At 43.0% G+C, this 14,388-nt stretch overlaps 1 protein-coding gene across 1 annotated transcript in view; it reads right to left on the reverse strand.

Annotated features, from left to right (window-relative positions):
- Window positions 1–1,654: 1,654 nt before the first annotated feature.
- ptpn18 (protein tyrosine phosphatase non-receptor type 18) overlaps window positions 1,655–14,388 on the reverse strand; it is a gene marked incomplete at its 5' end in the record, with an annotated part of 32,004 nt that continues 19,270 nt past the window's right edge. Inside the window, 6 exons of the mRNA XM_079238769.1 lie at window positions 1,655–1,749; window positions 3,154–3,252; window positions 3,324–3,508; window positions 6,283–6,396; window positions 8,646–8,698; window positions 12,586–12,678. Coding sequence (XP_079094895.1) covers window positions 1,676–1,749; window positions 3,154–3,252; window positions 3,324–3,508; window positions 6,283–6,396; window positions 8,646–8,698; window positions 12,586–12,678 — 618 coding nt within the window. The 3' untranslated portion in view covers window positions 1,655–1,675. The remainder of the gene's footprint in view (window positions 1,750–3,153; window positions 3,253–3,323; window positions 3,509–6,282; window positions 6,397–8,645; window positions 8,699–12,585; window positions 12,679–14,388) is intronic.

Genomic DNA, 14,388 nt, shown 5'->3' on the forward strand with positions numbered 1-14,388 from the left:
TGTGGGGGGGGGGGTGTTATGAGGTGTGTATGTGTGTATAGGGGTGTGTGTGAGTGGGGGCACGGGGGTAGGAGAGTGTGAGTTTGAGCGTGTGTAAGAGAATGGGTGGATAGGGTGTGTTTAAGGAGGAAGTGTGTGTGTGTGTGTGTGTGTGTGTGTGTGTGTGTGTGTGTGTGTGTGTAGAGTGGGGTGTGTGTGTGTGTGTGTGTGTGTGTGTGTGTGTGTGTGTGTGTGTGTGTGCGCATAGGAAAGGGGGGTCTTGGTGCTCGGGGAGCGCTGCTGGTCCACTGGGGTGCGGCCTGGCTGCCGCTCGGTGGCGGTCTGGGGATCCCGGCCCTCCGTCGGTGTGGGCTGGGCCCTCTGCCTGCGGGGGTGGGGGGGTTGCTTCGGGGCTCTTGGGGCCGTGGGACCCGCGCTCTGTCTGCCCTGGGGGGCCGGTGCCCGGCGGGGCCGGTCCTCGCTGGTCCGGGCCTGCTGGGGCCTGTTCCCCCTGACTGGGGGGGACTCTGGCTGGGACCCCCCCTCTGCCGCCTCCTGGGTCGGTGCATGGCTGGCTCCGGGGGGGGGGGGGGCGGTTGGGGTCTGCGCCTGGGGGTGGCTGCCGATGGCCCCGGTCTCGGGGGTCCTCCTGGCGTGCCTCTTGCCTTTGTGTGGGAGGGGTCACACTGGCATGATCTTCTCTGAACACGTTCCACTCTGCATGTTCTGCATGTGACACAGTCACCGAGTCGTCTGCAGGTTTATTCACTAACAGCAGCTAGTTTTCTCATTTCTGTTTGTTTCTCATTTATATTTAACTTTTTACATTCATAGTTTAGTTACTATGATCTAAAGTTGGCTTGTATGTGTATGTATATGTGTTCATACTGGCAAGTGCGTATATGTTTGTACGTATGTATGTGTGTGTATATGTATGTGTGTGTATATGTATACATCTGTAGGTTGTTTTTTCTTTTTGGGTTATTTTTTAGTTGTTTGTTTCCTCTCCCTTTATCTCTTTCACTTTTCCTATGAGGTGTTTTTTCTTCTTTCTCTTTCTGTCTTCCATCTGTCCTCTCTGGTCCAGCAGTACAAACTCTATAATTCAAACAATAATACAAATAAATATAGAAATAAGATAAAAATTCAGAAAGTCAAGAGGATCATTATATCTATAAAGCTTCCCTTGGCAGAGAAAATTTGCTCAGCAGAACATCCAGACCATCATTCTGCTGCCTAAATGCTGGACAAGACAAAAAAACAAAACAAAACAAAAAAAAAACCAAAAAAAACCCCACAACCTCCAATGACCAAAGTGCAGAACAAAATAAAATCTAATTAAAAGTACTAAACTAATGATATCAATAAAAACTATCTTTGGTTTAAAAGTAAATATTCTGGTGACAGCAGGTAAAAACACAGTAAAACAGGTTAAAAAAAACCCCAGCAACAATAAAACCCAATTATAAAAAGAAAGAAAGAGTTGGGATGAAACGTCATCAGAAGGGAACAATGTGGACGCTTCCACATATCTGATTTTATTTATTTAATGTTTCATCCATCACCCATCCATCCGTTGGTCCATCTATCCATCCATCCATCCATCAGTGTGTTGTTGGTCTGAAAACACATCAAACATGGAATCTGAATCTTTCCTATTCAGTCCAGTTTAATGGTCCAGACCAATTTAATCAGTTCATCTCTCCAGTCGGCTCCACTCAGCAGGAGGATCTCTGGGTCCTCTGGGCTTCCGTACCCGACAGTTAAACCCTGAAAACAGAGGAAAATACATCATCATGTAGAGAAATGGAGCCAGGCGGCAGATTTTTACATCATCACCTCCTTCATGGATCCTCGTCCATCTCAAGCTTCCCGCGAGATGCAACAGCAGCGATCAGAGACGGAGTTGGACAAGTTTTAAGTAACAGACTCATGAAAAGCATTGGCTAGCATTAGCTAGCCGTAATTAGCATTAGCTAATATGTGAAGCGATTTTTGTGGTTGTTCCTACACTTAAATGCATTGTAGGCGCATGGGAGACCCATCCAAGATGGCGGCACAATGAGACGTCAGCTTATATCGGCAGCGTGATACGATGTAGCATCTATGTATACATGACATCTATGCCTAGTACTGGCTAGTGATAGCTGGCAGTAACTAGTCATCGCAAAAATTAGCAAGTTGTAACTAGCATGAGCTAAGGTTAGCTAGCAGTAATTGGTACTGAGTAATGTTAGCTAGCTGTAACGAGCATTAACTAATGTTAGCAAGCAGTACCTAGTACTGGCTGTTAGCCAGCGGTAACTAGCATTGGCTAGAATTAGCTAACATTAGCTAGCAGTTACTAGCATTAGGTAGTGTCAGCTAGCCGTACCTAGCACTGGCTAGCATTAGCATTAACGAGCATTAGCTAATGTTTGCTAGCAGTAAATAGTACTGGCTAGAATTAGCTAACATTAGCTGGTAGTAACTAGCATTAACTAATGTTAGCTAGCAGTAATTAGTACTGGCTAGTTTTAGGTAGTGACAACTCGCATTAGCTAATGTTAGTTAGCAGTAACTAGCACTGGCTAGTGTTAGGTCACGTACTTAGCATTAGCTAACGTAAGCCAACATTACCCAAGTCTCGCTGCAGACCTCTTACCTTACCTCTGACCTTTGTTACTTCCGTTCAGTACTTTAAAAACTGGATCTTTTCTATATTTGTGCCTTTAAGAGGATTTGGGACCATTTTTGTCATCTTTTTTATTTTTATTTTTTCATCTCACCGGCACAACCGTACATACACCCTGGTCCTTCCACACCTAGATGTTCAACTGTACGTAGATGCAAGTTCTACTGTACGAAGAGGCTGGTACTACTCTACTGACATTTTACGAGCATAGATCCAGTTCTAAGGACTTGCTATCACCACCAAGTGGTGAGAAGCTGCGTTGCAAATGAGTGTCTAAAGGAAAACACCAGTTCTTTTTTCTTAGACTGACAGGTTGCTCTGTCCCGCTCCTCTTGAGGTGTGAAACTAAGGTTCTGGCAGGCCGCTAGGTGGCGCTGGAGGCCAAGCATGACCCCTGGTTAAGAATCCCTCCTTTAGCTTTGTGCAGGATCTTTGTGCAGCAACAGGCTGCATCGCTGTTTGTGATGCGAGACGACAGAAACACGGACAGGTGTTCTCACCGATTCCACCAGGTGAACAGAGACTTGTCATGTCTGACACAGAAGAGGAGAAATCTTCGTAATCATCATCGTTAGTCGCTGCTGCTGAAAGATGTTCAGCTGGAAGACAAAAGACAGGTGTTAACATGCTGTAACGACAGTCCCTGATAGATCCACCTGTACAGACCTACCTGACACCAGCTGATACTCCGCCCCCTCGGTTGCCTTGTGATTGGCTGGTGCTGCTATGTCATAAATGGGCGTAGCTGACAGCGAATGGCTGAGCGGCTTGGCCCGCGGCTTGACGCTGCTGTAGATGGGTGCTGCAGATGCTCCAGCGGGGTCGTTGTCATAGTGATGAGAGGGAGGGAGTGTCCTGGAAGCAAAACAAGTACAAATGGCGTTTACTTACACTTCTACACTGTTTCTACAGAATTCTGCTGAACTTTATGTATTTATTCATAAACGTATTTGGTCAGATGTCTTGGTTCATTTTGTTCACTGGAACCACAAACGAGAAGGAGCAGGAAGAAGATAAGTTAATCTGAACGTAAGTCATCTATCATTTGTCTTCCGGTGCGTCAAACAGAAGAAACTGCTTTAAAGGTCTGCAGTTCTCAGCTTCATGTAAATATTTCTTATTTGTTTCATTAATAATTATTAAAGTCTGAAGCTCAACCAGGTCCATTATTTCTAAAAAAACAGAAAAAACAAAAAGTCTATTGTTATGTTGTTTATGACCCACTATGTTGTATGCAGAAGAAGGGGGCGATGCTACCCTCTGGTAATCTGCGTGTGCGTCTGGATATGTGCATGAGGGTCTGATTTATGAAGAGTAATGCAGAAACGGCGGCAGGTACAAACGTGTTGCAGACTGTTTAAATGAGGGTTCTACGTGTGGTTTGCAGCACGGAGAGTTTGGAGAGAAAACATGACCTACAGCGGAGACATTGGACTGACACACAAACAAATGCTGTATGGAAGCAGATTTATGGAAAAGTTTATGCTCGATGTGATGTGTGTAAAACGATGTGAACAGGGGACGAAGTAAAGAGACGTATAAAGTCATTAGAAGGTGGAGATAAGATAAACCAGGTGGGGGTGTAGGGTGGATGTACTGTCATCTTAAAGAAAGAAAACATGATGAATGTGATAGTCTCTTCTTTCTAATGAAGGTCTTATTTCCTTTTACTGAGAAAGTAAAATTCCCTCCTTTTCATCAAACCATCTTTTAGGTTTAATCTTTAAACTGGTGAAGTTGTCCACCGCGGTTTACAAATCCTGTTGTCTGAAAACAAAACAAAATGTCTTCATTTAGAAACATCAGAAATATCATATAATATACAAAACAAAAGATTTTGGGACCAAATATTGAACCTTGTGGGACCCCACAGTTTATCATCTTTCAGACGGAAGTATAACCTCCTAACTGGACATGTTGTCAGTCAGTCAGTCAGAGAGATAGATAGATATGTAGATAGATAGATAGATAGATAGATAGATAGATATGTAAATAGATAGATAGATAGATATGTAGATAGATAGATAGATATGTAGATAGATAGATAGATATGTAGATAGATAGATATGTAGATAGATAGATAGATAGATAGATAGATAGATAGATATGTAAATAGATAGATAGATAGATATGTAGATAGATAGATATGTAGATAGATAGATAGATAGATAGATATGTAAATAGATAGATAGATAGATATGTAGATAGATAGATAGATATGTAGATAGATAGATAGATAGATATGTAGATAGATATGTAGATAGATAGATAGATAGATAGATAGATATGTAGATAGATAGATAGATAGATAGATAGATAGATAGATATGTAAATAGATAGATAGATATGTAGATAGATAGATAGATAGATATGTAGATAGATAGATAGATAGATAGATATGTAGATAGATAGATAGATATGTAGATAGATAGATAGATATGTAGATAGATAGATAGATATGTAGATAGATAGATAGATAGATAGATAGATAGATAGATAGATATGTAGATAGATAGATATGTAGATAGATAGATATATAGATATGTAGATAGATAGATAGATAGATATGTAGATAGATAGATAGATAGATATGTAGATAGATAGATAGATATGTAGATAGATAGATAGATAGATAGATAGATATGTAGATAGATAGATATGTAGATAGATAGATAGATAGATATGTAAATAGATAGATAGATAGATATGTAGATAGATAGATAGATAGATAGATATGTAGATAGATAGATAGATATGTAGATAGATAGATAGATAGATATGTAGATAGATAGATATGTAGATAGATAGATAGATAGATAGATAGATATGTAGATAGATAGATAGATAGATATGTAGATAGATAGATATGTAGATATGTAGATAGATAGATAGATAGATAGATAGATATGTAGATAGATAGATAGATATGTAGATAGATAGATATGTAGATAGATAGATAGATAGATAGATAGATAGATAGATATGTAGATATGTAGATATGTAGATAGATAGATAGATAGATAGATATGTAGATAGATAGATATGTAGATAGATAGATAGATAGATATGTAGATAGATAGATATGTAGATAGATAGATATGTAGATAGATAGATATGTAGATAGATAGATAGATAGATAGATATGTAGATAGATAGATATGTAGATAGATAGATAGATAGATATGTAGATAGATAGATAGATATGTAGATAGATAGATAGATAGATAGATAGATAGATAGATATGTAGATAGATAGATAGATAGATATGTAGATAGATAGATAGATAGATATGTAGATAGATAGATAGATAGATAGATATGTAGATAGATAGATAGATAGATAGATATGTAGATAGATAGATAGATAGATAGATATGTAGATAGATAGATAGATATGTAGATAGATAGATAGATAGATAGATAGATAGATATGTAGATAGATAGATAGATAGATAGATAGATATGTAGATAGATAGATAGATAGATAGATTTCACACACAGAACATGTTGATATAATTTTACAGGATGATTCCGTTTAAAACTTGTAAAACTAAAACATGGTGACACAGATTTATATCCATAACAGTGACATTCAGGTGGGTCAGAGTGCACGTCGTCGGCCGTATTACCTGGTGCCACCGCTGGATCTGGGTGTGGCCACAGCGGTGGGTGCAGGTGGGAGGGGCTGTTTAGACTTGTTGACCACGGCGTACGTATCGTTCATGTTCCTCTGCTGAGACGATCTGGAAACAGAACAAAGCTGTTCAGTCGTGTTACGCTGGAAGTACGACTGCTGTCTCAGCTGCTGCTGGTCGCCATTTGGCTTCCATCACAACCCAATCGTCCATGTATCTGCTGGCGTACCACTGCTGATACCAGAGGTTTCCACTAGAGGGCGTATTACACAAGCAGACCAAAGTAAACATGGTGGAGACAAAACAACAGACATGGTACCAATGGAGAAGGAGAGGGTTTGGTTTGATTCACAGATCAGAGCAGAGGGAAGCAAAAGGGACCAATCAGTCAGTTTGGTACAGGACCGGTCAGTCGGTCCAGTACCGGTGAGTTGGTTCGGTCCAGTACTGGTCAGTCGGTTCGGTCCAGTACCGGTGAGTTGGTTCGGTCCAGTACCGGTGAGTTGGTTCGGTCCAGTACTGGTCAGTCGGTTCGGTCCAGTACCGGTGAGTTGGTTCGGTCCAGTACTGGTCAGTTGGTTCGGTCCAGTACCGGTGAGTTGGTTCGGTCCAGTACCGGTCAGTTGGTTCGGTCCAGTACTGGTCAGTCGGTTCGGTCCAGTACCGGTGAGTTGGTTCGGTCCAGTACTGGTCAGTCGGTTCGGTCCAGTACCGGTGAGTTGGTTCGGTCCAGTACTGGTCAGTCGGTTCGGTCCAGTACCGGTGAGTTGGTTCGGTCCAGTACTGGTCAGTTGGTTCGGTCCAGTACCGGTGAGTTGGTTCGGTCCAGTACCGGTGAGTTGGTTCGGTCCAGTACTGGTCAGTCGGTTCGGTCCAGTACCGGTGAGTTGGTTCGGTCCAGTACTGGTCAGTCGGTTCGGTCCAGTACCGGTGAGTTGGTTCGGTCCAGTACTGGTCAGTCGGTTCGGTCCAGTACCGGTGAGTTGGTTCGGTCCAGTACCGGTGAGTTGGTTCGGTCCAGTACCGGTGAGTTGGTTCGGTCCAGTACTGGTCAGTCGGTTCGGTCCAGTACCGGTGAGTTGGTTCGGTCCAGTACCGGTGAGTTGGTTCGGTCCAGTACCGGTGAGTTGGTTCGGTCCAGTACCGGTGAGTTGGTTCGGTCCAGTACCGGTGAGTTGGTTCGGTCCAGTACCGGTGAGTTGGTTCGGTCCAGTACTGGTGAGTTGGTTCGGTCCAGTACTGGTCAGTCGGTTCGGTCCAGTACCGGTGAGTTGGTTCGGTCCAGTACCGGTGAGTTGGTTCGGTCCAGTACTGGTCAGTCGGTTCGGTCCAGTACTGGTCAGTCGGTTCGGTCCAGTACCAGTGAGTCGGTTGGTGACCGGTCAGCTGGTCCCGTATGGGACCGGTTGGTCAGTTCAGTTGGGGACGGGTCAGAAACCTGAACACACTGAAACCTTTACAGACGGGGAGAAGTATGAACGGTGATCTGACAAACAGCTGCATCTCTACAGGAAGTAAATCTGATCTCGACTTCCTCCTCCAGCTGTGTCATGGTTGTCGTCATGGTTACGCAGCCCATGTGACCTCAGCAGGTAGATTAAATGATCCAGGAAGGATCAGGTTATAAAGCTGATTACTGATCACCTTCCTCTCCTTCTCCTTTACCTGCTTTAGCTCCTACTCACTCCTCCATTTTCATCCTCTCCTCCTCCTCTCTTCTTCATCTACATCGTTTCCTCCCTCCTCTTCATCCCTCCATCATCTTTACATCTTCCATCAGGTTTTCCTTTGTTTTTCTCCTCCATCATTTCCTTCCTTCCTCGCTGTCATTTCTCCTCCTCTTTCCATCTCTTCCTGCTCCCTTCATCTGTTTTTCTTTCTGTCCATTTATTCTGTTCCCCTCAGTTGCCCCTTCCCCCTGCCGTTGTTTCCATGGTAACATGGTAACATATGGAGATGGTGGGATGATGGAGACAGGAGGCAGAGCAAGTGTTAATTTAACACCTCGGAGTGAGACATCCCGTCTGTTTCTCTGACAGACAGACAGGCAGGCAGGCAGACAGGCAGGCAGGCAGGCAGGCAGGCAGACAGGCAGGCAGGCAGGCAGGCAGGCAGACAGGCAGACAGGCAGGCAGGCAGGCAGGCAGGCAGGCAGGCAGGCAGGCAGGCAGGCAGGCAGGCAGGCAGGCAGACAGGCAGGCAGGCAGGCAGGCAGGCAGGCAGACAGGCAGGCAGGCAGGCAGGCAGACAGGCAGACAGGCAGGCAGGCAGGCAGGCAGGCAGGCAGGCAGGCAGGCAGACAGACAGACAGACAGACAGACAGACAGACAGACAGGCAGGCAGACAGACAGGTGTACCTGTTAGCAGAGGCAGCAGGGGTTGTTATAGATCTCTTCTCTGGTTTCTTAAGCTGGAAACAAGATAAATCAGATGTTGCAGGGACAATTTATCAATGTATTTATTGATATTTTTCTGCTTCAGACCTGATAAAAGAAAAGAAATATGTAAACACTGAAATCTTTTAACTCTTTAAATGCTTTTAACACAATATAAAACGTGAAAAATTCGAAAAGGACGTTAATATGTGAGAAAGAAAGTTTTATTGAACTCTAATCAGACTGTCAGAGACAGCGGTGCCTTCAGTGTCAGTCTGACTGCTGGAAATCAAACTGGCGAACTTCAGCAGCAACCACCAACCAACCACAGCAAATGTCAACAAAAATCACAGCTGACTGACACGAACTGTTGCCGAGTTCAGTCGGATCGCCTCCATCTGAGAACTGAAACGCAGCAGGATGTAGAAAACACTGTCCTTCCCAACAACACTGCCCAGCCTTGAATCCACCACAGTGCAGCTGCGTTCGATTGCAAAAAGGAACAAAGGAAACAAACCATGTCAGGAAGTTGAATTTCTGGGAGGATATTTCAGGTTTTTAGTCGACACTTCTGCATTTTCACTTCCATTAACCAGTTTTCACAACTGCGTCACGTAACGCCGGTGTGTCAGTTTGAGCTTTTTAGCTAATTTTCCCGAAAGTTTAAAACGACACTTTCAGCTGAGATGCTTGGAAACATGCAAAAGTTCCAGATGAGTTTCATCTGAAGACTGGAAGACAAACCAGAACAATCCCTCATGCAGGATTCATGTCCGGGTTTTCTAGATCAGTCTTCATCATCGTCATCTTCAGGTTTTACATCTGAAGAAAAACTGATTCACACACAGGATTCAATTTGTCCATCAAACCAAATCCATTTGTGATCAATACCAAAACCGTTTTCAGAGTAGTAGCACATTAGCAGCAAATGCTAAGGCTTCACGCTCCCACATTAGCAGCAAATGCTAAGGCTTCACGCTCCCACATTAGCAGCTAATGCTAATACTTCATGCTCCCATATTAGCAGCTAATGCTAAGGCTACACGCTCCCACATTAGCAACTAATGCCAAGACTTCATACTCCCACATTAGCAGCTAATGCTAAGGCTTCACGCTCCCACATTAGCAGCTAATACCAAGACTTCATACTCCCACATTAGCAGCTAATACCAAGATTTCATGCTCCCACATTAGCAGCTAATACCAAGACTTCATACTCCCACATTAGCAGCTAATGCTAAGGCTTCACGCTCCCTCATTAGCAGCTAATACCAAGACTTCATGCTCCCACATTAGCAGCTGATGGTAAGGCTTCATGCTCTCACATTAGCAGCTAATACCAAGACTTCATACTCCCACATTAGCAGCTAATACCAAGATTTCATGCTCCCACATTAGCAGCTAATACCAAGACTTCATACTCCCACATTAGCAGCTAATGCTAAGGCTTCACGCTCCCACATTAGCAGCTAATACCAAGACTTCATACTCCCACATTAGCAGCTGATGGTAAGGCTTCATGCTCTCACATTAGCAGCTAATACCAAGACTTCATACTCCCACATTAGCAGCTAATGCTAAGGCTTCACACTCCCACATTAGCAGCTAATACCAAGACTTCATGCTCCCACATTAGCAGCTAATGCTAAGACTTCATGCTCCCACATTAGCAGCTAATGCTAAGGCTTCACGCTCCCACATTAGCAGCTAATACCAAGACTTCATACTCCCACATTAGCAGCTAATACCAAGACTTCATACTCCCACATTAGCAGCTAATGCTAAGGCTTCACACTCCCACATTAGCAGCTAATACCAAGACTTCATACTCCCACATTAGCAGCTAATGCTAAGGCTTCACACTCCCACATTAGCAGCTAATACCAAGACTTCATACTCCCACATTAGCAGCTAATGCTAAGGCTTCACGCTCCCACATTAGCAGCTAATACCAAGACTTCATGCTCCCACATTAGCAGCTAATGCTAAGACTTCATGCTCCCACATTAGCAGCTAATGCTAAGGCTTCACGCTCCCACATTAGCAGCTAATACCAAGACTTCATACTCCCACATTAGCAGCTAATGCTAAGACTTCATGCTCCCACATTAGCAACTAATGCTAAGACTTCATGCTCCCACATTAGCAGCTAATGCTAAGACTTCATGCTCCCACAGTAGCAGCTAATGCTAAGACTTCATACTCCCACATTAGCAGCTAATGCTAAGACATCTTGCTCCCACAGTAGCAGCTGATGCTAAGGCTTCATGCTCCCACATTAGCAGCTAATACCAAGACTTCATACTCCCACACAAGCAGTTAATGCTAAAACTTCATGCCACCACATTACCAGCTAATACCAAGACTGCATCCTCCCAAACTAGCAGCTGATGCTAAGACTTCATGCCACTACACTAGCAGCTAACGCTAAGACCACAGGCTTACAAATTAGCCGTTAATGCTAAGACACTGTTGTGGGAAAAGAAGTCTGTCGATGACGAGGAGTTTGGTTCTGAAGTGAAGAAGATTACAAAGTTTATTGAACAGAAAATAAAAAAGAACAGAATAATACAAATTACAGTTTGGAGAGACAGTCCAGAGGTCCGATGGGGTGGAAAGTCTGAAAAAGCTCTAAAGAGTTCTACACAAAACTACTTTTTAAGCCCTCGCCTATGTCAATTGAATTTCATAAACCTATATTATTATAAACAATGTCTGTTGTTGCTTAGAAAGTTTGGTCAGACTGACCCCTAAGTTATAATCTCCCTGATTATAACTTAGGGGTATCTGACTCCTCAGCTGTAAAACCCTTCAAAGGAAGAGAGTGTGCTAATTAATCAGATATCAGATCCCTGAATGCAGACATCTCAGGGCATCTACACATTTCTATGTCTGTAAGGAGAATAAGCAGACAGTGTAATTAAGCTGAAGCACATAAGTTCATGACCTTTTCAGAAAGCCCACAAAGCCATGATCAGAAATGAATATGTGCTAAGGATAATGACATACATGGAAATCTAAGTTAGAACATAAAATTTCCACAACAGACACCATGAAAAAAATAGTTTATTCTGAGCTATTTTCACCTCATCCTGTAAATTTTAGCACCTTGGGTCATGTGACCAACACATTCTGCTGTTATGTCTGCGACTGTGAGGAAAGACTGTGTTTTACTATTGACTCTGAACTCAGTCAGTTTACGGGAAAAACGGAACATACAGTGGATTCCTGTTTTATACCCAATCCTGACACCTTCACCTGTCAATGGTTAATCAGCTGGTTGAAGATTTAATTTATTTTGTTCTCTGAAAATGGAGTTTTTATTCAACATCAGCTAAAATTTCAGTCAGCAAAAAGATGTAAAAGGAAAAGATGTGTTTGTAATGTCCAGTTTCCCTTTTTCATGCAGCAACGTGAAAACACGAAGATATTTACACTGATTTTCACCATACACCCCCCCCCCCCCCCCCCCCACCAACCCTAAACAAGTGAAATAACATGAACAAAATGCAGACCATCACTTTTGTTTTTCAATAGTTCTTTTGTGTTTTATATCTGTTACTTAAATAGCTTTGAATTTTTTATTGATGATTCCTGCTGTTTTAATCTTGTAAAGCTTCTTTTTTAACTTTCTGACTTTCGGCGAATCATCAGACTACATTCTGTCGCAGGACTTCCCAGCATTAAACCACAGAAATAATTATCGGTGTTGTCCTACCTGATTGTTTTTGTGCAGCTTTCATCTGTTTTATCCTTTTCAAAGTTTCTGCGCTCCGAACAAGCTGCAGTGAAACTGCACATTTGCATACAGAAAGTCTGTATTACGAAGAGTTCCTGTTACTGCAGCTGCATGACATCTACTTCCTCCACCTTGGCTCCGCCTCCTGCCAACACCACGTGTTCATCAGTTTGTGGTTCTTACCTCCGGAAGGTTGGAGTGGAGCTGCTGGACAGACGCCTGCAGGAAGCGCTCGAACATGCTGATGGCGGCGGTGAAGATGAACTGATACTGATCCTGCAGGGGAAAAGAGAGATTCAGGGGAAAAATGCTCCGGCTGGAGAGTAAACCTTCTTCTCTGTTTCAGAAACCGTTTACCGTCCAGACTGTTTTGACATTCTATTCAATTCAATTCAACTTTATTTATATAGCATCAAATCACGGCAATGCCATCTCAAGACGCTTTACAGACAGAGAAGAAAACATAATGAAGGCCAATTCATAACAGCCTATATAAGGAAACCAACAGATTGAGTTGAGTCCAACTCAATCTCCCATCCTGAGCAAGCACACTGGCGACAGTGGGAAGGAAAAAACTCCCTTTTAACAGGAAGGAAACCTCCGGCAGAACCCGGCTCAGGACAGGCAGCCATCTGCCTCTGCTGTGTGGGGGGAAGAGGACAGAAAGACAACAGACAACAGGAACTGCTACTCCCGGCCAGGGAGACCTGCTGAGACAGGAGACATACATGTTAATGATGCTACACTGTTATGGGGGGGGGGGGGGGTAAAAGAAAGAGATAAAGAGAAAAAGAAAGAAGCTCAGTGTATCAGGAAATGTCCCTCAGCAGTCTAAACCTATAGCAGCATAACTAAGGGATGCTAACCATCCCTAGCTATAGGACTTATCAAAAAGATAAGTCTTCAGCCTAGTCTTAAAGGTGGGGAGGGTGTCTGCTTCCCTAACACTAACTGGGAGCTTATTCCATAAGAGAGGGGCCTGATAACCAAAGGCTCTGCCTCCTGCTCGGCTCTTTGAGACTCTAGGAACCACAAGTAAGCCTGCAGTCTGCGAACGAAGTACTCTGCTTGGTATATAAGGAACAATGAGGTCTTTGATATATAGTGGCTCCTGGTTGTGGAGGGCTTTATATGTAAGGAGAAGGATTTTAAATTCTATTCTAGATTCAACAGGCAGCCAATGAAGAGAGGCTAAAACTGGAGAAATATGATCTCTCCTGCTGGTTCTGGTCAGGACTCTGGCTGCAGAATTCTGGATCAGCTGAAGGCTTTTCAGGGCATATTTAGGACAGCCCAGTAATAGAGAGTTACAGTAATCTAGTCTCGAAGTAACAAAAGCGTGAACCAGTTTTTCTGCATCACTCTGAGACAGAATGTCCCTAATTTTGGCTATATTACGTAAATGAAAGAAGGCTGTTTTAGTAACCTGCTTAATATGTGGGCCAAAGGACAGGTCAGGGTCAAATATTACTCCAAGGTTTCTCACTGTAGCACTGGAAGCTAAAGTAATGCCATCCAGGTTCATTACAAAACCGGAAAATTTAGCTCTGAGTTTTTCAGATCCAACGAGAATTACTTCAGTCTTATCTGAGTTTAAGAGGAGAAAATTTCTAGACATCCAAGTCTTTATGTCTATGAGACAATTTTGTAGCCTATTGGGCTGATTTGTTTCATCTGGTTTAAAGGATAAGTATAGTTGAGTATCATCTGCATAACAATGAAAGTTTATTCCATGCTGTCTAATAATTTTGCCTACAGGGAGCATATATAGCGTGAAGAGTATTGGTCCAAGTACAGAGCCTTGAGGAACTCCATGACTTACTGTAGTTTGTGAGGAGGACTTGTCATTTACATGAACAAACTGAAGTCTATCAGATAAATATGATTTAAACCAGCTTAATGCTGTACCTGTAATTCCAATCACCTGTTCTAGTCTCTGTAACAGAATGTTATGATCGACTGTATCAAATGCAGCACTAAGATCAA

The sequence above is a fragment of the Telmatherina bonti genome (genome assembly GCF_933228915.1).
Source record: "Telmatherina bonti genome assembly, chromosome: 4".
Lineage (NCBI taxonomy): Eukaryota > Metazoa > Chordata > Actinopteri > Atheriniformes > Telmatherinidae > Telmatherina > Telmatherina bonti.